The sequence below is a fragment of the Oncorhynchus gorbuscha genome, linkage group LG04 (genome assembly GCF_021184085.1).
Source record: "Oncorhynchus gorbuscha isolate QuinsamMale2020 ecotype Even-year linkage group LG04, OgorEven_v1.0, whole genome shotgun sequence".
NCBI lineage: Eukaryota > Metazoa > Chordata > Actinopteri > Salmoniformes > Salmonidae > Oncorhynchus > Oncorhynchus gorbuscha.
The window spans coordinates 59,608,672-59,635,436 of record NC_060176.1 but is presented as its reverse complement, the minus strand read 5'-3'; the positions used below and the strand labels follow the sequence as shown (position 1 = coordinate 59,635,436).

The 26,765-nt window shown below is 43.8% G+C and overlaps 1 protein-coding gene across 1 annotated transcript in view; it reads left to right on the top strand.

The window, feature by feature from the left end:
- rimbp2b (RIMS binding protein 2b) overlaps positions 1-26,765 on the top strand; it is a 154,733-nt gene that overhangs the window by 3,874 nt on the left and 124,094 nt on the right. The window contains 1 exon segment of the mRNA XM_046347478.1: positions 16,558-16,707. Within this exon segment, the coding sequence (XP_046203434.1) occupies positions 16,558-16,707 (150 nt within the window).

Sequence of the window (26,765 nt, the reverse complement as noted above, 5' to 3'; positions counted from 1 at the left end):
ACAGCTCCACCTGCCCACCTAGACAAGGAAACATTCACCATTCACAGCTCCACCTGCCCACCTTGACAAGGAAACATTCCCCATTCACAGCTCCACCTGCCCACCTTGACAAGGAAACATTCCCCATTCACAGCTCCACCTGCCCACCCAGACAAGGAAACATTCCCCATTCACAGCTCCACCTGCCCACCTTGACAAGGAAACATTCCCCATTCACAGCTCCACCTGTCCACCTAGACAAGGAAACATTCCCCATTCACAGTCCACCTGCCCACCTAGACAAGGAAACATTCCCCATTCACAGCTCCACCTGCCCACCTTGACAAGGAAACATTCCCCATTCACAGCTCCACCTGCCCACTTTGACAAGGAAACATTCCCCATTAACAGCTCCACCTGCCCACCTAGACAAGGAAACATTCACCATTCACAGCTCCACCTGCCCACCTTGACAAGGAAACATTCCCCATTCACAGCTCCACCTGCGCACCTAGACAAGGAAACATTCCCCATACACAGCTCCACAGCTCCACCTGCCCACCTAGACAAGGAAACATTCCCCATTCACAGCTCCACCTGCCCACCTTGACAAGGAAACATTCCCCATTCACAGCTCCACCTGTCCACCTAGACAAGGAAACATTCCCCATTCACAGTCCACCTGCCCACCAAGACAAGGAAACATTCCCCATTCACAGCTCCACCTGCCCACCTTGACAAGGAAACATTCCCCATTCACAACTCCACCTGCCCACTTTGACAAGGAAACATTCCCCATTAACAGCTCCACCTGCCCACCTAGACAAGGAAACATTCCCCATTCACAGTCCACCTGCCCACCTTGACAAGGAAACATTCCCCATTCACAGCTCCACCTGCCCACCTTGACAAGGAAACATTCCCCATTCACAGCTCCACCTGCCCACCTTGACAAGGAAACATGGTAATTTATCATTCCAGTTACTATCCCTGATCAGACATCAAGCTGCCTTCCTCTTTACTATGTACTGTAAAACACTGGTAGCCATTTAACAGAAAGGACTTGTAATCACCAAGCTTGAAAATCAAATGACTCAAATAGAAGTTTCCTGTTCAGTGGAAGAAATGATAATTTGTATGCCATTTCATGCCAACAAAATTACATGACTCAATGATAATTTTAGGGGAAGGGTTTGTCGAGCTACAATCCTATTAAAATGCTCCATGTGCCCCTCTTTCAGTGATGAAACAACTGTATTGAGAGAGGCACTGTGGTGCTTCCAAGCTGAGTGAAATAAAATGGTTGACTGTGTCAGTCCTACAGTATATCATGGAGCCTAATGCAGGCAGTGAAGCCAGCAGCAGTACAGCAGCAGTACAGCACTCTACGTGTCAAGGTTTTGTCCTGCTTGCATCTTAACGATAGAAGCGTTATGTAAGCTAAGCGTGCGAGGGTCAGTGCTCCTCCTGTGCTCGCGAGGATGCTGTGGTGGTGTGGTGGACCGTACAGTGGGAGCAGCTGGAACAGTGCTGAATGACGCTGAGACTGATGCAGAGACGTAGGTCAAGGCTGGCCCCTCAGTGGAGGCGGGAGGAGAGGAGCGTGGCCCTGTGCGCTCACTGCTTTCTCTGATGACTGAGCATAGGCTGTAGTAACAACTGGAGCCCTGTATTACTGCTGCTGTTGTGGGTTGGCCTGGCGGCAGCACGTGACTGGCCCTGGCTGCCTTGGTGGGAGGTATTAGTGATATGAACAGAAGGGTCCGTGTCCAGGATTACGCAACAGCATTTTATCTGCCTGGGAAAGCAGCTCTGTAAAGATGACGGCAGTAGACAGCCCAGTCAGTGAAAGTGCATCATCATCACCCCCGTCATTGTTGCTGTGAACCTGTCCGGTGCATGATAAGGCAAGCAAGTGATTTTTGTCCTCTTTTTTCCCCCAGCTGCTGAAAAGCGGCAGGGCTTTTCCTACGTATGCGAGCAGATTTAATTGGACCATAGATTTGCAAACCCGGTTCATCCATGATTTGTAATTCCTATCTCTACACACTCGATCCTAAGCTACTGGATACACAAGTGTGTGTATGTGGGTCTGTTTGTGTGTGTGTGTACATTTACACAACATATCCGTGTACACACACAAAACCATATGTGCACATGTTTGCGTTATGCTCCCCTGAGCACATAACATGTAAATGCAATGTAAATGAGATGTAAGTGGATATGGGCAATTCCATGGAATCAGAATGACGTCGAGACGTTGATTCTTCACTTTAGAAGTACGCCAAACAAAAACCATTGCGAAGTTCAACAAACCATACAACTCTGTGCACAGGTACTACTTTGAACAATTTCCACAGAAAATTTGACAAAAACACATTCAATGGAAGAACAGTGCAGATGTAAAGTTTGGTAACAGAATGACGGTAAAATCTCCCCCTGTGACCACCTTTTCCAAAAGGTCTCTTAAATATCTACTCAGAATGAAGATTCAAAGATGTCTGCAGAAAGAATGGCTTTGACTTTGGAAAAATGTATTTTAGTTATTGTACAGTAAGTGAAGTGGATTAACACCCGGTAACGTAATTATATCACGGTCCCTGATCTGTACTATACAGAAATGCATAATTATGATTTTCATTCTGTTAATGGTGATGTATCTTAAGTAGGTACACAAAGGTATAAAAATGCAATATCCTCTTTTGCATATTTGTCTGTTATTTAATGAGCTCTGCCACTAAACAAGAACACATTTTGTTGCCTTGGACCAGACTAAATCTGAACAAATCATAGACATCTATGTTTCACAACTTTGGACATAAAAGTACAGTACAGCACAGTAGAGTACAGTACTACATTAAAGTTCAATACAGTATAGTAAAGTACAATAGAGTAGAGTTAAGTACAGTACATTATACTGTACTGTGTGCGCTACTGTACTGTTCTCTACTGTACTAAACTCTACTCTAATGTACTGTACTGACCTATACTCTACTTTTCTTTATAGTGCTGTGCTGTACTGACCTATACTCTACTTTTCTTTATTATGCTGTACTGCGCTGTCCAAACTTGTGAAACAGACGTCTATGATTGGTTCAGATTTGGACTGACTAAATTTCAACTACGTTTCAAAGTCTATGGATGTCCGTTGTCGGATGGTGGAAACAGAGGGGGCTCATGGGTAGGTGTTACGGGGGAGAAGTTACACTACCGAGAGAGAGAGAGAGAGAGAGGGAGAGGGAGAGGGAGAGAGAGAGAGAGATGTTCCTGGGGCTGAGTTCACAAACTTGTTCTACTATTGGGAAGCACAAGCACAAAGCACTATGCAGTGCTATCTGGCCCTAAATTGACAGTACACCTTGGCTAACTATTTGACCATGATTACTGATCAAAACCTTGACAAAGTACAGGCTCAGTGAGCACAGCCTTGCCATTGAAAAGGGTCGACACAGGAAAACTTGGCTCCCTGTAGAGGAAAGGCTGTGCAACCACTGCACAGCAGCAGAACCTGAGTCGGAGCTACATTTCCTGACAAAATGTGAAATATATAAAACAATTAGATCATTTCCCCAAATTTGAAACCCTTGTTCAAGGTTTCAAATACCTCTCTGATGAGAGTAGGCTACCCGTCCTGTTGTGGGAGGACACAGAGAGCTGTGGGTTGGCAGCGCACTACATTGCTGCCTGCCAAGGGTTGAGGGACAGTGTCTGACAGACCAATCAACCTGCACATGTCCTCTACTGTATGCTTATTGTTATTGTTCAATGTCTGGTTATTTTGACCCTTGGCTATTGTTGTTACTGTTGTCCCATTGACAATTTTGATTCTTATTATTTTCATATTGTAAATGTCCAATGTAAACTTTGGCAATATGTACATTACATCATGCCAATAAAGCAAATTGGAGAGAGAGAGCGAGATACAGAGAGAGAGCGAGATACAGAGAGAGAGTGAGATACAGAGAGAGAGTGAGATATAGAGAGAGAGCGAGATACAGAGAGAGTGACGGAGACACAGGGAGCGAGGGAGAGACAGAGGGAGGGAGAGAGAGTCAGAGAGGGAGGGAGAGACAAAAACAGAGCGAGGGAGGAAGGAAGGGAGAGAGAGACAGAGATGGAGAGACAGAGAGAGATTCAGGGAGAGACAGAGAGAGAGGGAGGGAGAGACAGAGAGAGGGGGAGGGAGAGAGAGAGAAAGAGGGAGAGCGAGAGAGGGGGAGGGAGAGACGGAGACGGTGAGGGAGATGGAGAGGAGAGATATTGTCCAGACTTTCACATAAACCAAATAAAACATCATATAAATGTTGATATTAGTTGTCAGCGTTTGTTACTTTAAAATTATTATGTTTTTATGTATTTCTAATACGTTTTAAGACTTTTTCTGCTAGATATTTTCTAAGACCCTTTTTCCAATACGTCTTTGCGTATTCCCCATTTTTGGGATGGAGAATGGTTGAAACAAGTATATATGCCTTAATCTTTCAAAAATATAGACTCTTAGCTTTCATTTGACACCAAATTTCATGTGCTTCTATGAACTTGACATGTTAGTGCTCATGGGGCTTTTTACATGAAAATGTCCATATGTTGTGCCAGCTGTCGTTATGTTACGCAGTAGTTTAGCTGTGAGTAGGTCGTGGTATCCGCTAGCTGGCCGGTGTATGTGTGCTGTAGGCCAGAGCAGAGAAGAGCCGCTAGTAAATCACCTCAGGGATCGGGCCTGAACCAATTCATAATTGATTCATTTGGAGTCGAACTGGGGGTATCCACTCAGAGGGCTTGACTGATTGTGCTGTTGGGACAGAACATCTGATGGACGCTCTCTAAACGTTGTTACCCAGAAATCAGGGGTCCTATTCAATCAAACCTGGTGTCCTGAATAAGTCAAATATGATAATTATTGTGTTGCTAGAATGTTTTATATGGATATAGAAAAAAGGTAAACAAAACAGCGTGATAGAAAAATACACTCAAATGCATATCACTCGTCTGCTACAAAGGTTTTGGGTTGAATTGTTTGGACTTGTCTGTGGTGTGCTGTGGTGAGACTGCATGCATAGGCTTCTTCTGATGCTACTGCTCTATCAGTGTCACTGTCGTAGTTAGGCCATTGATTGTCTTAATGAGAATGTAGTGCTGGCTGGGGAGAAGACTGACTGAGGAAGAGAGGAGAGGGGAGGGGATGGGAGGAGAGGAGAGGAGTCTGCCTAGGGAGGAGAGGAAAGGAAAGGTGACTCTCCCTTGGGAGGAGGGTCGAGAAGAGGAGACTCTGACTGGGGAGGAGAGAAGAGGAGAGGAGACTGCCTAGGGAGGAGGAAGAGGGGACTCCTGAGGCAAGGCTGTATGTGTGATAGCTGCAAGGGACCAGTGGGGTGAACACGGGTTCACTCTGAGAGGGAAAGTACAGGCAGCACCCAAATTCATAAGTGCAACAGTAAGATCAAAGGAGAAAATCACATTTAAACCTAAGATAGGGACTCGAACTAGCAATTTAGTAATAGCAACAGCTTTGTAAAAAGGTTGGGGTTCAGTTCCATAGAGCTTTTCTCAGTCAGCAGATTGTCACTGGGTTGGAGAAGTCTGGGTCTTCTGTCTGTTGCTCTATGTACATTGTCATTGAACACTGGTCACTAAGTATTTTTACACACTGTTTTATCCACTTCACATGTCTAGTGCCTTCAGAAAGTATTCACACCCCTTGACTTTTCCAACATTTTGTTGTGTTACAGCCTGAATTTAAAATGGATTACATTTAGATGTTGTGTCACTGGCCTACACACAATACCCCATAATGTCAAAGTGGAATTATGTTTTTTGAAATATTTACAAATTAATAAAAAATGAAAAAGCTGAAATGTCTTAAATATTCAAACTCTTTGTTATGGCAAGCCTAAGTAATTCAGGAGTAAAAATGTGCTTAAGAAGTCACATAATACGTTGCATGGACTCTCTCTGTGTGTAATAATGGTGTTTAACATTATGTTTTAATGACTACCTCACTTCTGTACCCCACACATACAATTATCTGTACTGTCCCTCACTCCCCAGCTCGAGGAGTCGATCTTGCAACAGGTAGCCTAGTGGTTAGAGCGTTGGACTAGTAACCGAAAGGTTGCAAGATTGACTCCCCGAGCTGACAAGGTGAAAATATGTCGTTCTGCCCCTGAACAAGGCAGTTAACCCACTGTTCCTAGGCCGTCATTGAAAATAAGAATTTGTTCTGACTTGCCTAGTTAAATAAAGGTTAAAAAAAAGGAAAAAAGAAGGGCACCTATTGGAAGATGGGCTAAGAAAATATCCCTTTGAGCATGGTGAAGTTATTAAGTCAACCTTGGATGGTGTATCAATAGACCCAGTCACTACAAAGATACAGGAGTCCTTCCTAACTCAGATGCTGGAGAGGAAGGAAACCAACCATTAAAGTGAGGCCAGTGGTGACTTTAAAACAGTTACAGAGTTTAATAGCTGTGATAGGAGAAAACTCAAGATGTATTGTAGTTACTCCACAATATTAACCTAAATGACAGAGTGAAAAGAAGGAAGCCTGTACAGAATTCCAAAATTCCAAAACATGCACCCTGTTTGCAATAAGGCACTAAAGTAATACTGCAAATAATTGTACTTTTTGCCCTGAATACAAAGTGTTATGTTTGGGGCTTTCCATCAGACACTGGGTGACAAATTCACCTTTCAGCAGGACAATAGCCTAAAAAAGAAGGCCACATATACACTGGAGTTGCTTACCAACACAACTTTGGTTTTTAGAAGTGTGGGAGACATTTAAAATGTTTTTATTTTATTTTATTCAGTCTGATATATATATATATATATATACACAGTGGGGCAAAAAAGTATTTAGTCAGCCACCAATTGTGAAAGTTCTCCCACTTAAAAAGATGAGAGAGACCTGTACTTTTCATCATAGGTAAACTTCAACTATGACAGACAAAATGAGAGAATTTTACTCTCCAGAAAATCACATTGTAGGGTTTTTAATGAATTTATTTGCAAATTATGGTGGAAAGTAAGTATTTGGTCACCTACAAACAAGCAAGATGTCTGGCTCTCACAGACATGTAACTTCTTCTTTAAGAGGCTCCTCTGTCCTCCACTCGTTACCTGTATTAATGGCACCTGTTTGAACTTATCAGTATAAAAGACACCTGTCCACAACCTTAAACAGTCACACTCCAAACTCCACTATGGCCAAGACCAAAGAGCTGTCAAAGGACACCAGAAACAAAATTGTAGACCTGCACCATTCTGGGAAGAGAATCTGCAATAGGTAAGCAGCTTGGTTTAAAGAAATCAACTGTGGGAGCAATTATTAGGAAATGGAAGACATACAAGACCACTGATAATCTCCCTCGATCTGGGGCTCCACACAAGATCTCATCCCGTAGGGTCAAAATGATCACAATAACAGTGAGAAAAAATCCCAGAACCACACGGGGGGACCTAGTGAATGACCTACAGAGAGCTGGGACCAAAGTAATAAAGCCTACCATCAGTAACACACTACGCCGCCAGGGACTCAAATCCTGCAGTGCCAGACGTGTCCCCCTGCTTAAGCCAGTACATGTCCAGGCCCGTCTGAAGTTTGCTAGAGAGCATTTGGATGATCCAGAAGAAGATTGGGAGAATGTCATATGGTCAGATGAAACCAAAATATAACTTTTTGGTAAAAACTCAACTCGTCGTGTTTAAAGGACAAAGAATGCCGAGTTGCATCCAAAGAACACCATACCTACCGTGAAGCATGGGGGTGGAAACATCATGCTTTTGGGCTGTTTTTCTGCAAAGGGACCAGGATGACTGATCCGTGTAAAGGAAAGAATGGGGCCATGTATCATGAGATTTTGAGTGAAAACCTCCTTCCATCAGCAAGGGCATTGAAGATGAAACGTGGCTGGGTCTTTCAGCATGACAATGATACCAAACATACCGCCCGGGCAATGAAGGAGTTTCTTCGTAAGAAGCATTTCAAGGTCCTGGAGTGGCCTAGCCAGTCTTCAGATCTCAACCCCATAGAAAATCTTTGAAGGGAGTTGAAAGTCTGTGTTGCCCAGCAACAGCCCCAAAACATCACTGCTCTAGAGCAGATCTGCATGGAGGAATGGGCCAAAATACCATCAACAGTGTGTGAAAACCTTGTGAGGACTTACAGAAAATGTTTGACCTCTGTCATTGCCAACAAAAGGTATAAAACAAAGTATTGAGAAACTTTTGTTATTGACCAAATACTTATTTTCCACCATAATTTGCAAATAAATTCATTAAAAATCCTACAATGTGATTTTCTTGATTTATTTTCTCATTTTGTCTGTCATAGTTGAAGTCTACGTATGATGAAAATTACAGGCCTCTCTCATCTTTTTAAGTTGCAGAACTTGCACAATTGGTGGCTGACTAAATACTTTTTTCCCCCAAGTCGGAAGTTTACATACACCTTAGCCAAATACATTTAAACTCAGTTTTTCACAATTCCTGACATTGAATCCTAGTAGAAATTCCCTGTCTTAGGTAAGTTAGGATCACCACTTTATTTTAAGAATGTGAAATGTCAGAATAATAGTAGAGAGAATGATTTATTTCAGTTTTTATTTCCTTCATCACATTCCCAGTGGGTCAGAGGTTTACATACACTCAATTAGTAGCATTGCCTTTATATGGTTTAACTTGGGTCAAACATTTCGGTTAGCCTTCCACAAGCTTCCCACAATAAATTGGGTGAATTTTGGCCCATTCCTCCTGACAGAGCTGGTGTAAGGCCTCCTTGCTCTACCCACAAATGTTCTATAGGCTTGAGGTCAGGGCTTTGTGATGGCCACTCCAATGCCTTGACTTTGTTGTCCTTAAGCCATTTTTCCACAACTTTCGAAGTTGTTTGTTAACACGACATTTTTTGAGTGGTTGAAAAAGGAGTTTTAATGACTCCAACCTAAGTGTATGTAAACTTCTGACCTCAACTGTATATACAGTACCAGTCAAAAGTTTGGACACATCTACTTATTCAATGGTTTTTCTTTCTTTATTTTGACTATTTTATACATTGTAGAATAAAAGTGAAGACATCAAATCTATGAAATAACACATTTGGAATCATGTAGTAACCATGTTGTAGCCACCCTTTGATGGACTGTTATTTCTCTTTGCTTATTTCAGATGTTCTTGCCTTAATATGGACTTGGTCTTTTACCAAATAGGGCTATCTTCTGTGTACCACCCCTACCTTGTCACAACACAACTGATTGGCTCAAACGCATTACGAAGGAAAGAAATTCCATAAATGAACTTTTAACAAGGCACACCTGTTAATTGAAATTAATTCCAGGTGACTGCCTCATGAAACTGGTTGAGAGAATGCCAAGAGTGTGCAAAGCTGTCATCAAGGCAAAGGGTGGCTACTTTGAAGAATCAAAAATCTAAAATATATTTTAATTTGTTTAACACTTTTTTGGTTACTACATGACTCTATATGTGTTATTAGTTTTGATGTATTCCACTATTATTCTACAATGTAGAAAATAGTACAAATAAAGAAAAACCCTTGAATGAGTAGGTGTGTCCAAACTTTTGACTGGTACTGTATATATCCCGGACTCTGATATTGCTCGTTCTGTTAATTATTTGAAATATTTTGTGTGTATTGTTAGTTATTACTGCACTGTTGGAGCTAGAAACAAAAGCAATGCTTTCTCTGTACCTGCGATAACATCTACAAAATATGTGTATGCGACCAATAACATTTTATTTGATCTGATTCTTGATTTGGTCCAAAGGTATTGCATGTCTTTCCTGAGGCTCCAGTCACAACAGAGAGATGAGGGGGATAGCTTTAGTTTGAACAGTCTGTTAGTGTCCCCTAGAGGTGGCACGTCACACCAAGCCAGTGGAGGTGCATGATTATGGTGGTCTCTGGGGTCTGGCCAGAGTCTAGCTGAGGCAGCGGCGATTAGAGGCAGGATTTGCATTGTAATGAAAAAGCTTATCTCTGCAGGTTCAATCTCTATGTCTGCCTGTCCCCGGCCGGCTCAGTTTAGTTTATTTTCTGCCTGATCTGACCACTCTCTGCTAGAGTGTGCTGTGTTACTCCAACTATGAATGAAGCACATACGCATCCCTCTCATTGTCAAGTTAGCTTGGCATGTTTTGTTAGGCCATTTTGATATGTGTAATGTAGCCTATAACAATGTCCTTGTTAGATGTTTCTCTCATATACTTACATTTGCTCCAAGTGGAATTTCCAAACATATCTACCACGCAGGTATTTTAGTTGCTGTTCAAATTTGGGTCAGAAAGACTCTCTGAGATTCTTGTTGTGAGGTATGAGACAGATATCATTTCAATATTGGCTAGCGTAATTGATTGATAGACTACTCCTTGCTTCCATTGGCAACCCAGAAGGACATGCTACTTTAGACTAGAGCAGGACGTGTGTGGTGTGAGAGACACAGGATCCAGTGTATGTTATTGTTCCTCTGTCTGTCCATGGCGATGAGCTGCAGCGTTGCTCTGTCCGTGTGAGGTGAATGGGACTAACTGGCCGTTGATTACAGCGTGGTATTGGCAGGGAGAGGAGCAGACACACGCTCTGCCAGTTTGCTGTTTGTGACACGCGGTCGGTTCCACAGCACTTTTAATTCTGACTATGATAATTGCCTGCTAATGTGATGTGGTGTTAAATGCTTTGTGTTTGTGTGGAGGGATTCGTTGATTTGCAGGCACCGATCAAGTGGAATTTCAATCGTTCTCATTTCTCAGCGGTTCATCCTAACACTTTGGTTGGTAGGCTGTGTTCACGGCTGCAGTGTCTGTAAGGTGAAGTCTATGGGTTAGGTATAATCCTTCTCTCCTCTCTACAGTCTCCACTGTCCATGGACAAGTCACAATGAGCAGGGGCACTGGGTAATAGCATAAAGAAGCTTCAATAAGCTGGATTGAATTAGCTTTGCCCTTGGCTAAAATGAATTAAAGAGGCAGACATGACATCGACTCCTAAATTGAGTCATTACAACTGCTGGACTCGAGCTAAATATGACGTGTACTTATTTCAGTAAGTAAATATTTACTAACCATGGGCCACAGTCCAGGATGACTGAGTACAAATGGTCCTCCACTGGAGCCTGCCTGAGCCAGAGATTCATATAAAATAGGTCTTGATATAGCGAGTCTATGTCTTTATTCATTCTAATGAAGGTATATAGGGAGACCTACTCTTCAGTCCTGGCAATCACAGTTGATAGAATAATTTGTCCTTATGTTCCAGAAATACTATACTCTCACATCCTTTGCCTACATGCCTTGCTACTTACAGTGAGTCAGTGCTATTCTACCTTGCAACAAAATTGCACTCATGAATCATTCATGAACATATAATGTTCTAAACCACATTTCATGTTTACTGTGAATGTGGCCACTGACAAGCATACGTATCTGATGATGAAGAACCAACTTTGACTCTCAGTCATTGAAGTCAGCGTTGCTCAAATTTATGGAGCATTTATAGAGCAGAACGATTTATTCCCGAGGCTATTGCAGAGGTAAAACCAGAAAATGAGCAGCCGTGGGCTAAAACTGTACATGACTGATACACACTGTAAAGACGTGAGACTGAGGGGGAGGGGGGATGTTGAGCACCAGTCCCTATGGTGGTTGAGTAAGGCCTGTGTGGCCTATCGGACAGGGGGCAAGGGGCAGGGTAAGAAAAGCCTGGGTGAAGATGTCTGTTTGTGTTGCGGAGGTAGGCAAGCTGCCTCCTGTCAGGAGAAATAAACACTAATTGCCCGTTGGCTTTGGGTTGGAGATGTGCAGCTGGGGACGAGCAGCTAAAAATATCCCTGCCTGTTCCCATGAGCAGAAGGCAAGCAGACAGACAAGCAGGCAGACATACAGGCACACAGCAACATGGAATTAGTATGAACTGCCAGAGGATGGCACCGACATGGACATCTTCCGGCCATTTTTACAAACGTCAGGGCGGGGGATGGAGTGACACCAACACTGGGGAAGGTGAACTGCCAGTAGCACCTTAGGGTGAGCTGCTCCACATGGACTAATCTCCCGTGGGCAGATTCTGCATGTAGCTGACCAAATTACGCAAGATTTTACTCCTGTGTTACAGAGATTACATATGGACTGCAGGGTTGGGCTCAATTCCATTTTAATTCCACTCAATTCAGAAAGTAAACCCAATTCTAATTCAAAATGTTCCACACACACACACACACACACACACACACACACACACACACACACACACACACACACACACACACACACACACACACACACACACACACACACACACACACACACACACACACACACACACACACACACACACACACACACACACATGCTACACACACATCATAACTGCTGCTACCAGACTCTTATTATTATTGCAAAATATTACACAATTTAACCACTTGCCCCCAATCCCCCTTCCCCAAAACACGTGTAAATATTGGACCATAAATTGTGCCTTCCTGTATTATACTCACTGTGTGGTAAAATGTTTATTCTATTCTACTGAGCCATTTACTTTAAGTTCGTAATTCTTACCTTATCTTATTCCTTATTGTTATTGCATTGTCGAGAAAGAACCTGCAAGTAAGCATTTTGTTGTACAGTGTTATTTACCATGTGTATCCTGTACACACAACGAATAAAACCTGACCCTTGAAACCTACAGAACCACCGTGTCCTCTGCTCTGAACACTGGGAGCGAATGTCACATATAAACACCAAAGCTGCTGTTGTCATGTCACGGTTGTGCTGTGTTTCTGTCCCCAGCTAGCTAAAGCCAGGCTGTGTTCCCTTAATGTTGGCAAGTCACCCTCTCCCATGCATAGATGGCCTTTCCCCGCTGGCCTGCTCTGGCCAGTGATGTATGCACCCTGGATGACTGACTGGGGGGCTGTATTGAAGCCACTGGGCAGCCATTTTGGTCCTCCTCCTTCATTATAAAGATTTTGGAAGCTGTATAAATGAACTTAATTTATTGCTTTTGACAAGATTATTCTATTACAGACACCTTAATGCATACTTATAAATTATATTATGTGAACTGTATTATGTGATTCCTTAAAGTACTTTTTTTAGAGAGTATGTTATGTTACTGTCCCCATTTCAGGTAAAAAACATGAGCTGGCGCACACCCAGAAAATTAGTTGTGTATGGAGGTGCTGACTAACGGCGAATAAACTATAAACTATCAAAATAAAGGAAGTCGCACACTCCATGTGTAAACTCCCAGCAATTTAATGGGTTTTTACCAACGTTTCGGCATCACTGTGTCTTCCACAGGGTAATGGCATGAATACTTGAACCAGGTTATGTAGACGCACAGTGCAATTAGTGTAACCAATGACAGTGGTGAGGGGTGTGTCATAATGATTAAGTTCATTAAAATGAGTGAAGCTGTTAAAAAATAGTATATGGCATATTAAATATATTATGCTATTATCATATAGAAGCATAATGGAATATTGTACATCATATTAGCATCAACATACATTATTGTTTCATTCAATTTCACATAATAATTTTGTATTTAATTTTTGTTACATGTAATATTGGTTTAATCTTAATATATAATGAGCATCAACAACAGAGGGAACACATTAGGTGTACGCTAATGAGCTGTACAAATATTTTTTACATTTATAAGACTTGTTCATAGAGGAAAATGTTGTTCATATGAAGGGCCTGAGATCAAAGTCAGTATTCAGACCACTAGGGGTCAATGTTTTTAGACAGGATATCCAGTTAACCTCCCTTTGTAGTAGTAGGATCTTGATGTTACCTCCTCTCCTTGGTAGAGCAACATGCTCAATGCCTGTGTATTTGAAGGAGGAGATGGGATGGTTAGCTTCAACAAAGTGAGCTGATACTGGATAGTCAGTGTTCTTACACCTGATTGCGCTGCGGTATTCAGCTATGTGTTGTTTTAACTGTCTTTTCGTTTGTCCTACGTAGGCTTGTCCACATGAACAGGTGCTGAGATAGATTACTCCTGTGGTCTTGAATAAGATGATCCCCCTAACAGGGATCTTTCAATCTGTATGTGGGTGTCTGAAGAAAGTTTTTTTTATCGTGCTACTGCACTGTGCCATGAGCCACATTTGTAGTTCCCATTTGGGTTAGGTGTCTAGAGTGTCTGAGTGGGCTCAGGGGGCAGGTCAGATCTCACCAAACTATCTCCAAGAGTGTCTGAGTGGGCTCAGGGGGCAGGTCAAATCTCACCAAACTATCTCCAAGAGTGTCTGAGTGGGCTCAGGGGGCAGGTCAAATCTCACCAAACTATCTCCAAGAGTGTCTGAGTGGGCTCAGGGGGCAGGTCAAATCTCACCAAACTATCTCCAAGAGTGTCTGAGTGGGCTCAGGGGGCAGGTCAAATCTCACCAAACTATCTCCAAGAGTGTCTGAGTGGGCTCAGGGGGCAGGTCAAATCTCACCAAACTATCTCCAATATTGCGACCATGCTTCTAGACCACCAGTGGGGGTTCCTTGAAGAGATGTGCAATTTTTTGTTGTCTGATTGCAGAATATGCCTGTGCTTTTTTAGGATTGCTTTCATTTTCTCCGAACCCTTGGTGTACTTAGTGCAAAATACGGTTGCGTTGTTTTTAGTAATTCCCCTCTTGGTTTTTGAGATATTTTCATAATTGCAGCATCAAGAGTTTTGTCCTTGTAGCCTCTCATTTTGAATTTATCTGTCATTTTTTAGCATTGCTGTCAAAATCTGACTGGTGGCCACAGATTCGTTTAACCCTGCATAACTGGCTATATGGTAGACCATTCTGGAGGGGAAGGGGATGCATACTATCCGCACATAGCAAGGTATTGAGATCTGTGGGCTTTGTGTATAAGTGTGTGTGTTCATCATCATTCTCTTTGATAATGCATAAGTCCAGGTAGTTTATTTTTCTCTCATCAGTCTGCATGGTGAATTTGAGGTATTCAGATCTCTCATTTAGTAGAGTTTGGAATTCATTTAGTTCCTGCTGACTTCCTTCCCAGAGCATAAAGACATCCTCTATGTATCTCTTCCATAGGAGGATTTTAGAAAGTAAGGGGTGTGTCTCTGTTTTAAAAAGGAATTCTTCTTCACATTGTCCCACATACAGGTGTGCATAGTTGGGGGAAAAAGGGGAGCTCATGGCTACACCCCGAATTTGAAGGAAAAAGTCTGACTAAAAGACAAAGTAGTTATGGGATAATACCAGTTCAGTAAGTTGTAAGATGCAATCTTTGGATGGAGCAAGGGTAGAGTCTCTCTGCTGAAGGAAGTATTGTAGCGCTGTCCCCACTTCAACCAAATACTAAAAAACATGTTATTTTGTCCTTACATGTTTTATTGAAATTCTTTAGAATTCTATTCATTCCTATTCCTGGGGAGTACCAATATGGCCGACCAGTGGCTTCAAAGGCTCTAATTGACCAATACATAGCATCAGCAATCCAGGATTTATGTATACATCATTGGCCCTGGCTGAGTCGAGTTACAGCTCTTCCTCTAGTCTATGACACAGTAGCAGCATCTGGTTCCACCTGACTGAAGTCATGAATAATTAAAGCGGGCATTATTATTTCGAGCTAGCGCAACTGGCTTGGCAATAACAAGCAGTTTAGCTACAGCATCGCCTGCTAAGTGGTCCAACATGGAGAGAGGATGTTATTTTACCACGTTGGCAACTTATACTTGTGTGGGTTTGTAAGTATTAGGTTGAGTGAGTGTTGCGGTGTTACCTAGATGTATGTGGACGTTTCCTTTGCCTTGTGTTGGAATGGAGGGAACTGCATGTAAACATGACTTGGACCATCTGTGTGTATTTGTAGTTCGCTTTCCTAATTTCATATCTCTGCCCATACACTCTGTATTATACAGTATGTTGAAGTTCATGTTTTACGGACAATATCTGCATGACATAGAAAGCATGGTACAGGCATGACCTAGGACTATTCATGATAAACAAATAAGATTTGTACTTAGCCTACAGTAGGTCTTCATTGACTCACTTTTGTTTTGATTTCTCCTTCAGTGAACCTTTGCTTTTGCTTGTGTGTCTGTGTGCTCATGTGTGTTTGTACTTTGTGCTCTCTCGCCATGTGTGTGTATTTGCATGTCTAATCAGATCTCTGTAGAGCTGTATGTTTACACAAGGTAGCCGCAGCAGATGTGCAGGTGGGCCAGTCTATACGCCATCCTGTTGATGCTGTAACTGGAGCCTTACTGGAGCGTCAGGCTCATCATTAGCCTAGCATCAGCAGCAGGACAGGTTGTTTTTCAACCCTGACCACCTGCTATATAGTCCTGACCTGGGTTACTCTATAGCCCACTGGGCTGACGTGGAAACTAACGTGGAGACTATTCTAGCTATATGTCAGCGACACTCAACTTTAACATTAGTAAGGATTTGTCAAGGTTATACAGTATATGCCTATTTATAGGCAGATCATAGCCGTTTCTGGCCATTTAAAATAGGTACATGATGACTGTGATCTGACTAGCTGGAATAGTTCAGATGACCATGACAATGTTTTCAACTTATTTATTGTTTTCCTCCACAGCTCAGAAATGAAGTTGTGCCCCTCCACTTCCCAGATGTACCACCCCAGTGTCAGTGTGTGGACAGACTACATCTTCTAGAGGACAACAACCGAGCCCTGAAACTCAAGCCTGGGACCTTCAGCCAACACAGGCTACAACACAAACTCCTGGTGAGTCACTGACTCTCTATCTCTATCTATCTGAGGCTGCAGTGGTGGAGCATTATTTTGAGAGTGGCAAGAGGCTGCTGTCTTGGCAAGGCAAGGAAGTGGCCCATAGCAGTCAAACACAGGTTCTTCTTCAAGTGGAAGCTGCAGTAGCCAACTACACTAGCCATGCTACTGGCCTGGTATGCAGCCGAGCCATGAGGACTAAACCGGTTGTTAGGGAAGGGGGGCAGGCATGTTAGGTCTCCTCCAGGCATCAAGCTGATCCTAGGCTGTGTCTTCACAGTGGAGACTGCTTGTAATTCCCCAGGCTTCCCCTGATGTCCTCCCGGGGTCCAATATGAGTGAGCTGCATCGATTAGCTCTCAGGGCGCTGCTTGTGTTGAGTGGATCGGGATGAGCCGTTTGTGTGTGTGTGTGTGTGCGTGCACATGTGTGTGTAGGGAGTTTGGGATGAGATGTGCTATGTGTGTAGGGGGCTGTCTCTCCTAGAATCTGAGCGGAAGACAGGAGGAAGACAGGATGGAAAGTAACCTCACGCTGAACTCAACAAGCTGCATGGCCTGCTTTGGGAGTAATCTGGTTGATGTTAACAACTGTTGCTGTACTGTTTCTTTGAAATATTGAACGACAGCTGGATTGAACGACAGCCTGATTATTTCAAAGAAACAGTACAGCAACAGTTATTAACATCAACCAAATTACTCCCAAAGCAGGATGTTTGGATGTTTGTACTATCTAGGGTTGCAAAGGGGTTTGGTATATTACTGGAAACTTTCTAAGTTTACCAACAAACTACCATAAATTTGGTAACTTTCAAGGAATTTATATTATGTATCACAAGAGATCTATTGGCCCTTTTGGGTAATTCAGATTATCACAGGTGTCTGTAATTATCTCTGGCCCTCTGTGCGGCCTTATCACATGTAAAATATATAAAATAATCAAATAAGATGATTTTAAAATAAAAAATAGAATGACAAAGCTGTAAAACATCCTAAATATAAACCATCAACTTATAGTGAAGACCTTTAGCGTTTAATATGAGGCTTTCAGCATAAAATGAGAAAATGTTTTACTTGTCAAAATGTCTTTGTTTTAAATGACTTGGTGCCAAACTGGTGGCAGTTTCAATAGTTGGAAGAGCTGCAGAGTTAATTGAAAATAATGCCATATTATTTTTTCATTAATTAGGCAATTGTCTCTTGAACCATATGGTCTAACCACAAGAAAATGATGGAAAATATGGACACAGATATAAACAATGAATACTATATAAGTCATGTTATTAAAGTATAAACTACCAAAGTTACCATAGATTGCAATAGTATTCCAGTTACATAAAAGTAGATCATATTCTGGTAACTTTGCAAGCGTAGTACTATCAGTCGGATTTCTCTGGTTGTAATATTCCACCACTTGGATGTCCTGAATGGGAATAGATAAAAGGTCTGCGCAGCTTTCAAGGTTATTTACAATCATGGATGGTGAATGTAATAGTGTTTGTATCACACATTGAATGATATCCTCATGGCTTGCAGTCGGAAAGCTTCAGGCTAAGGGTGTGAGGTCGAGGTTTCTGTAAGTGTTTGTTTGCAAAGACAGGAAGGCGTGAATTGTATGTATTATTGTAACTCTCAGCTAGTTCGTCACTGGGTTATATCTGATACTTAGCCTTTCAAATGAAGAGTCTGCCAGGCCTTTCCACCATTCTGCTGTCAGCTATCTAGTCCCACTGCTGAATCACTTAGGCCTAACCTGAATTAGTTTGAACTCATTCTTGGCCCAAGAATAATGTATGTTCACTTGAAAACTTATTTTCATCCTAGCGCCTCCCCAGCTAACACATTTGGTTCCTTAGAAGTTGTGGAAACTTACGTTTTTGGTTCCCATTGGTTCCATTGGAACGGAATGTATATGTTTTTAAATAACATTTTTAGAACGTACTTTGAACGTTACTATGGTTTTCTTGTGGTTTTGATGTAAATGTTTCTTCATGTTCTGAGAACATGGCTTTTATGATGAAGTACTGAAATTCCCACAGAAGAAAGTTGTTTCTTAATGTTCTCAGAACAATTTGAGAACATTACTTTAAATAGAACCATGAGGAAACCTGTAGGAAACCTTATGCTGAAGCACTGAAACTCCCACTTAAAAAACATATGGTTCTCAGAACATTATGTGCTAGCTGGGTGTCCTGCACCATTCTCAGAATGTTGTGAGAAGGTTGTATGCAAAATAACCATAGGACAACCATGCTCTAAGAAACATATGATTATCAGAATGCTAGCTGGGTCTAACAATGTAGATTTTTGGCCAATATTATATAAAAGGTGTGATGCTAAACACAACCTTTACCCACAATATATAGGCTACTGCTAGATTGGGGAAGAATGACCAGCAGGCTATTAGCTGCCAGCTGTTGTCTTATGTCCTGTCATGGAGATGTGGTCAGACGAGCTCTGGTCACACAAACCCCTGCCCCCTGTACCTGGCAGTTGCTTGGAAATGTGTGCTTCTAAAGTCAACTTACGTCCTATCATGCCATTAAGTTGTTGTTTTGCATTGCTCAGTCAACAGAGAAATGGGATGGGAGGAACGGAAGGTGACGGGGAGGGATGTTAGTCCCCTGAAGTGGAAAAAATACGCAGATTATGGGTTCTGAAATGATTGTCTTGGCATCGGTAATTACTGATATATGATGCTCCCATGGAAGACTGAGTGAATTGGTAATGAAAAACTGACAGAGCCTGAGGTACCTCCGTAGCAAGCCCCATTAGCCCTAAACTCTGTTATCTTCTGATGGCCTACAATCAGCAAAGCCGCAGACGTCATGTAAGCCAAGGTACCACGATCACTCTTCATGTACATGGCTGTCTTACCACAAAACATTCCTGTCTTGCTAAATGAAAGCTCGATAAGGAAGGAGTACGTTTTCTCTTGAAACCACTGGTGTTTCTGAACTCTGCCTGCTGACAGTGGTCTCCTTTTTACAGTAAAGACGGTCGTTGTGAGTCCCCTTCCCACTGTTCCCCTTGTCTGCTGTGGCTGTATGATACGACTGCTAGGCTCTGTGTCTATGTCCCTGTGGTTACTTCCTCCTCTCGGATTGGTCGGTCATCTATTCCACAGCGTTCTGATCCATAGCCCAAGACTGTCTCTTTCTCAGTCTCACTCTGATAGCACCACTACTGCTCACAGTCACGTTCATCATCAACCTCTGAATAACTCCCCATGATAAAACAACAGTTAGGAACGCAACAACAATATATGACTCCTGTCTAAAGGGAATTCTGTCGTTTGCAGTAGAGTTGCAAAGCTGTAGAATACGGGAACAGAGGATGGTGAAAGTGCTGGCACAACTGCTCTGCTCAGGCAGTGACACAGCCTGAAGGTAGGTGTGTGTGTGTGTGTGTGTTTCTGCTCTTCCTGTGCCATGCTGCTCTGCATTTATTCCCTCTGATCTTGTTTTATTGCTGCATCAGAACTTACACAAACACACACAGGAGGAAACCTGCAGAAAACAAGCATATTCCGATGGGGGTGAGGCGATGATGATTCTGCACAATCCTCACAAAAACAGACACCTACCTGTGTGTGTGTGTGTGTGTGTGTGTGTGTGTGTGTGTGTGTGTGTGTGTGTGTGTGTGTGTGTGTGTGTGTGTGTGTGTGTGTGTGTGTGTGTGTGTGTGTGTGTGTGTGTGTGTGTGTGTGTGTGTGTGTGTGTGTGTGTGTGTGTGTGTGTGTGTGTGTGAGTTTTTTGTTTTACTATCCTTGTCGGGACCAGAAACCCTCACAAGGATTTTTTAATTATTTTTATTTCACCTTTATTTAACAAGGTAGAACAAGAACAAGGAGAACAAGTTCTCATTTACAACTGCGACCTGGCCAAGATAAAGCAAAGCAGTGTGACACAGACAACAACACAGAGTTGCACATGGAATAACATGGAATAAACAATAAACAAGTCAATAACACAATAAACAATTCAGTGACACAGTAGAAAAAATAAAGTCTATATACAGTGTGTGCAAAAGGCATGAGGAGGTAGGAAAAGTCAATAAAACCAGTATGGGGATGAGGTAAGTAGATTGGGTGGGCTATTTACAGATGGACTATGTACAGCTGCAGTGATCAGTTAGCTGCTCAGATAGCGGATGTTTAAAGTTGGTGAGGGAAATATAAGTCTCCAGCTTCAGCGATTTTTGCAATTCGTTCCAGTCACTGCCAGCAGAGAACTGGAAGGAAAGACGGCCAAATGAGGTGTTGGCTTTGGGGATGATCAGTGAGATATACCTGCTGGATTGTGTGCTACTGTTGTTATCGTGACCAGTCAACTGAGATAAGGCAGAGCTTTTACCTAGCATGGACTTATAGATGACCTGGAGCCAGTGGGTCTGGCGACGAATATGTAGTGGCGGCCAGCCGACTAGAGCATAAAGGTCGCAGTGGTGGGTAATAAAACAAGGACATTTCGGACAAGTGGGGACATTTCACCGGTCCCCACAAGGAAAAAGGCTATTTTATGCTTGGGGGTTAGACTTACGGTTGGGGTTTAAATTAGGGTTAGAATTCGGGTTAGGAGTTAGAATTAGGGTTAGGAGTTAGAATTAGGGTTAGGAGTTAGAATTAGGAGTTAGAGTTAAGGTGAGATTAAGGGTTAGGGGTAGCTTTACCTTTAGGGGTTAGGGAAAATAGGATTTTGAATGGGAATCAATTGTTTGATCACCACAAGGATAGTAAAACAAACATGTGTGTGTGTGTGTGATGCAGCAGGGCAGGCTGCTGTACTGGGGGGCTGCCTCCCCATGTTTACATGAGTAGTAATTCAATCAGAGCGGTGTGGCTCCCACATTACAAGCCTCCACCACTGCCATAATTCAATTATCCTTCTTATTACCGCTCTGGAGCAGCCGGCCCGGTACCCAGGACTGTGCTGCTCTGAGTCTGAAGATGGACACACCATTCACTCCTTAGTACCCCTCACCGCTCTGACACCACAACCCAATCTTTACATTCCAGGGTCTTCTCAATCTAGAATGTTCACAATCCTGACTGCTTTGCATTCAGAAAGCACTGGAACGTAATGCTTTTTACACTCCACTGTGCAGTATAGCTATCGTAGTATGACTTTGGTTGGAACAAGGCACATTCTTGCATTTATTTTACAGATTAAGTGCAGTGCAGGAGTTAACATGTCTGCCATACTTATACTATACAGGGAGATACATGGAGAAGTTGGTGTTGACCTAGATAAAGAGCGCACACACACACACACACACACACACACACACACACACACACACACACACACACACACACACACACACACACACACACACACACACACACACACACACACACACACACACACACACACACACACACACACACACACACACACACACACACACACACACACACACACACAGTACATAGTCAGTGGGAGAGCCTTTACCAAATTACAGTGAGGATGATGAGATAACACTTATCAGAGAGAGGGAGAGTCCTCTCCCATCTCCCCCAGGGTCAGTTACTTCCAGCATGCTGACACTACAACACTTAGCCCGTCATGACCATACACCTTAATCATTAGCCTTCTGATACAACACACACCAGAATCTATGGTATAGCCAGTGGATGTGTGTAAGGTTCATGTAGATATCTGTGGGTTTTATATCCGTAGTGAGGTGTATGTGTTGTAGAGGGATCAGACAGTCACCACTGTACACATATAACTGGGTGGTACAGTTAAAGGTCTGCAAAGTTTCTCAATCACTGTATTTAAGGTTACTAAAATTCCAATCTGCTGGAGGCTCCCTTTCTCGCCGTTCAGAATGAATGTGCCCTTTTAATAATGTAACTGGTTTTAACAAGATCGTAAAACGTTCATCTAACTTTCATAAGCCTGTTAGCCCAGTGACAAATTCATGCCATGGAATCTGTGGCTCCTACAGTACGACACTTCGACAGAGAACAGAAATGATGAACAGTGTGAAACCCCTATGGAGGTTGGAAAGTTGCACTGTAAGTTTAGCCTGCAGTGTGAGAGAGAGAGAGGCAGGGATAGGGAGAGGGAGAGAGAGAGAGAGAGAGAGAGAGAGAGAGAGAGGACAGAGAGAGAGAGAGAGAGAGGACAGAGAGAGAGAGAGAGAGAGAGAGAGAGAGAGGACAGAGAGAGAGAGGAGGGCAGAGAGAGAGAGGACAGAGAGAGAGAGGAGGGCAGAGAGAGAGAGAGCGAAGAGAGAGAGAGAGAGAGAGAGAGAGAGAGAGGCAGGGAGAGGGAGAGAGAGAGAGGACAGAGAGAGAGAGAAGGACAGAGAGAGAGAGAAGGACAGAGAGAGAGAGGACAGAGAAAGAGAGAGAGGACAGAGAGAGAGAGGAGGGCAGAGAGAAAGAGAGAGCGAGGACAGAGAGAGAGAGAGAGAGAGAGAGAGAGAGAGAGAGAGGCAGGGAGAGGGAGAGAGAGAGAGAGAGGCAGGGAGAGGGAGAGAGAGAGAGAGAGGCAGGGAGAGGGAGAGAGAGAGAGAAGGACAGAGAGAGAGAGGACAGAGAAAGAGAGAGAGGACAGAGAGAGAGGAGGGCAGAGAGAAAGAGAGAGCGAGGACAGAGAGAGAGAGAGAGTCAGAGAGAGAGAGGGGGGCAGAGAGAGAGAGAGAAGGACAGAGAGAGAGACAGAGAGAAAGAGAGTCAGAGAGAGAGAGGGGGGCAGAGAGAGAAGGACAGAGAGAGAGGACAGATAAAGAGAGAGAGAGGACAGAGAGAGAGAGGAGGGCAGAGAGAAAGAGAGAGCGAGGACAGAGAGAGAGAGAGAGAACGACAGAGAGAGAGAGAGGGAGAGAGACAGAGAGAGAGAGGGGGGCAGAGAGAGAGAGAGAGAGAAGGACAGAGAGAGAGACAGAGATGCAGAGAGAAGTCTAGTGGTAATTGATAGCATTCCACTGAACAGTCCCCCTCTCCTCTGCCTCATCTATAATACACGCGTTGCACAGGGATCAACTCTGAAAAGTCTTAGCATGGCAAGAGGGCCTGTCATGTTAGGTAAACAATGTTTTTGCTCAAGTTTGGAATGGTGATAGAACATCAGTATCAGTCTGGGTTGAATGGATCTGGTGCTGGGCCACTAAGGGAGCAGGTTGAATGAAAAGCTCCTGGGGGATTTAGCCTAGTGCATGCCTCATCCTCCCAGCCTCTGTCCCAGCCTCTGTCCCAGCTTCATCCTCCCATCTCATCCTCCCAGCCTCATCCCCAGCCTCTGTCCCAGCCTCTGCAGGAGTAATGTGACCTTCATAATGAGATTAAAATATGTAGCAGGCATGCATTGATTTTTGGACCAGTCACTAAGATTTATGGACTCAGCCAGTACATAAATATTGATACTTGCTCTCTCAAAGAAGATCTGACACTGTGTAACTGATTGTGTGTGTGATTGTGTGTGTGGGCAGTTATTTTATTTATAATCCCCCCCCAATTTTATGGTATCCAATCTTGTCTCATCACTACAACTCCCGTATGGACCCGGGAGAGGTGAATGTTGAGAGCCGTGCGTCCTCCGAAACACAACCCAACCAAGCCGCACTGCTTCTTGACACAATGCCCACTTAACCCAGAAGCCAACCGCACAAATGTGTCGGAGGAAACACCTGGCGACACTGCACCCAGCCCACCACAGGAGTCGCTAGTGCGCAATGGGACAAGCACAAACCTGCCGGCCAAACCCTCCCCTAACCCGGACGACACTGGGCCAATTGTGCGCCGCCCCATGGGTCTCCCGGTCGCGGCCGGCTGTGACAGAGCCTGGACTTGAACCCAGAATCTCTAGCACAGCTAGCACTGCGAGGCAGTGTCTTAGACCACTGCACCATTCGGGAGGCAATGTGTGCAGTTTCTTAAGACACAAAATAATGTAACCACAGTAGGCACCTAAACAACTACTGGTACTAAATGAGAAGCCTGTTGGTAACCTAAATGTGCTTCTATAGCAGTAGCAGCAAAATAGGTCATTCACATTAAGTGGCGGCTAGTTACAGTGGGTTTTATTGTGGTCCCCAAGCTGGATTGATGGCGAGTGATGACTTTGATATGTTCTCCTTTGTCAGGTCAAGTCATACATACACATACACCCCTCCCCTACTCCAGACACCCTACACAATTCTCTATCGCCAGCAGACAGAGCACGACGTCACAGCTAGATTGCATTTCCAAATTTGTAACATCTAATTTAACGCCATCAGAAGGTGGGATGGGTTCAATCGAGCGTTCCTTAATTAGATTGCTGTCTGGGTGGAGGGAAAGGAGGAAGATGGCCGCTAGCGTTTCTCCAAGGCAGAGAGAGGATCTGACTATTAGAAGCGTCACTCCAGGTATCAGAGGTGTTGTTGTGCTGACTGACACTCTGCTCACAGTCTGTGTGAAAGGTTGCAGAGTTGACTATTGTTCCAGTGTGTGACTCACCAAGCCATTCACTCAGAGCCGTTTTGATGACTGTTACCAATCACACTGCTCTAGTTGTTTATAGCCCTGTTGTTTCAGGGGTTGTGGAGAGCTGGCCCAATTTTCTTCCTTCCCAAGCTCTTGAAGTTGTGACTGTGAGGCTGCTCCTTCTGTAGTCTTTAGAAGTCAGTGGGTTCTGCACATTTTCTTTTGTGGCATTTTGGTATTTGGAAACGGCTGAGGAAGAGAGTGAGGACCGAGTGGTGACTCAGAGTCCTGACGTGTCTTTTAGTTCCAGGAATTCACCAGAAACATTTTTGTTTTGAGAGGGGGGGGGGGGGGATTGATTACACCAACAAAGACAAAAAGACATTTCCAATTCACACATGTGCATAATACACTCTTGTACATGTATGAAATAGGACGAATGTATGCACTCATCATTGAAGGCATTTCATATTAGAGGAGGAGGCAAGCTATTTGTGGCCTGGCTTGCTGGGGCTCTCTCGTGCCGTCCCTGGGGGGGGTGCGTCACCTGGGTGGGTTGATTCACTGTTGTGGTCGGCCTGTCTGGGTTTCCCCCCTTGGGTTGTACCGTGTCGGAGATCTTTGTGGGCTATACTCGGCCTTGTCTCAGGATGGTAAGTTGGTGGTTGAAGATTTCCCTCTAGTGGTGTGGGGGCTGTGCTTTGGCAAAGTGGGTGGGGTTATATCCTTCCTGTTTGGCCCTGTCCGGGGGTGTCCTCGGATGGGGCCACAGTGTCTCCTGACCCCTCCTGTCTCAGCCTCCAGTATTTATGCTGCAGTAGTTTATGTGTCGGGGGGCTAGGGTCAGTTTGTTTATCTGGAGTACTTCTCCTGTCCTATTCGGTGTCCTGTGTAAATCTAAGTGTGCGTTCTCTAATTCTCTCCTTCTCTCTTTCTTTCTCTCTCTCGGAGGACCTGAGCCCTAGAACCATGCCCCAGGACTACCTGACATGATGACTCCTTGCTGTCCCCAGTCCACCTGGCCATGCTGCTGCTCCAGTTTCAACTGGCCTGGGCCCTAGGACCATGTCCCAGGACTACCTGACATGAGGACTCCTTGCTGTCCCCAGTCCACCTGGCCATGCTCCTGCTCCAGTTTCAACTGTTCTGCCTTACTATTATTCAACCATGCTGGTCATTTATGAACATTTGAACATCTTGGCCACGTTCTGTTATAATCTCCACCCGGCACAGCCAGAAGAGGACTGGCCACCCCACATATGCTCTCTCTAATTCTCTCTTTCTTTCTCTCTCTCGGAGGACCTGAGCCCTAGGACCGTGCCCCAGGACTACCTGACATGATGGCTCCTTGCTGTCCCCAGTCCACCTGACTGTGCTGCTGCTCCAGTTTCAACTGTTCTGCCTTATTATTATTTGACCATGCTGGTCATTTATGAACATTTGAACATCTTGGTCATGTTCTGTTATAATCTCTACCCGGCACAGCCAGAAGAGGACTGGCCACCCCACATAGCCCGGTTCCTCTCTAGGTTTCTTCCTAGGTTTTGGCCTTTCTAGGGAGTTTTTCCTAGCCACCGTGCTTTTACACCTGCATTGTTTGCTGTTTGGGGTTTTAGGCTGGGTTTCTGTACAGCACTTTG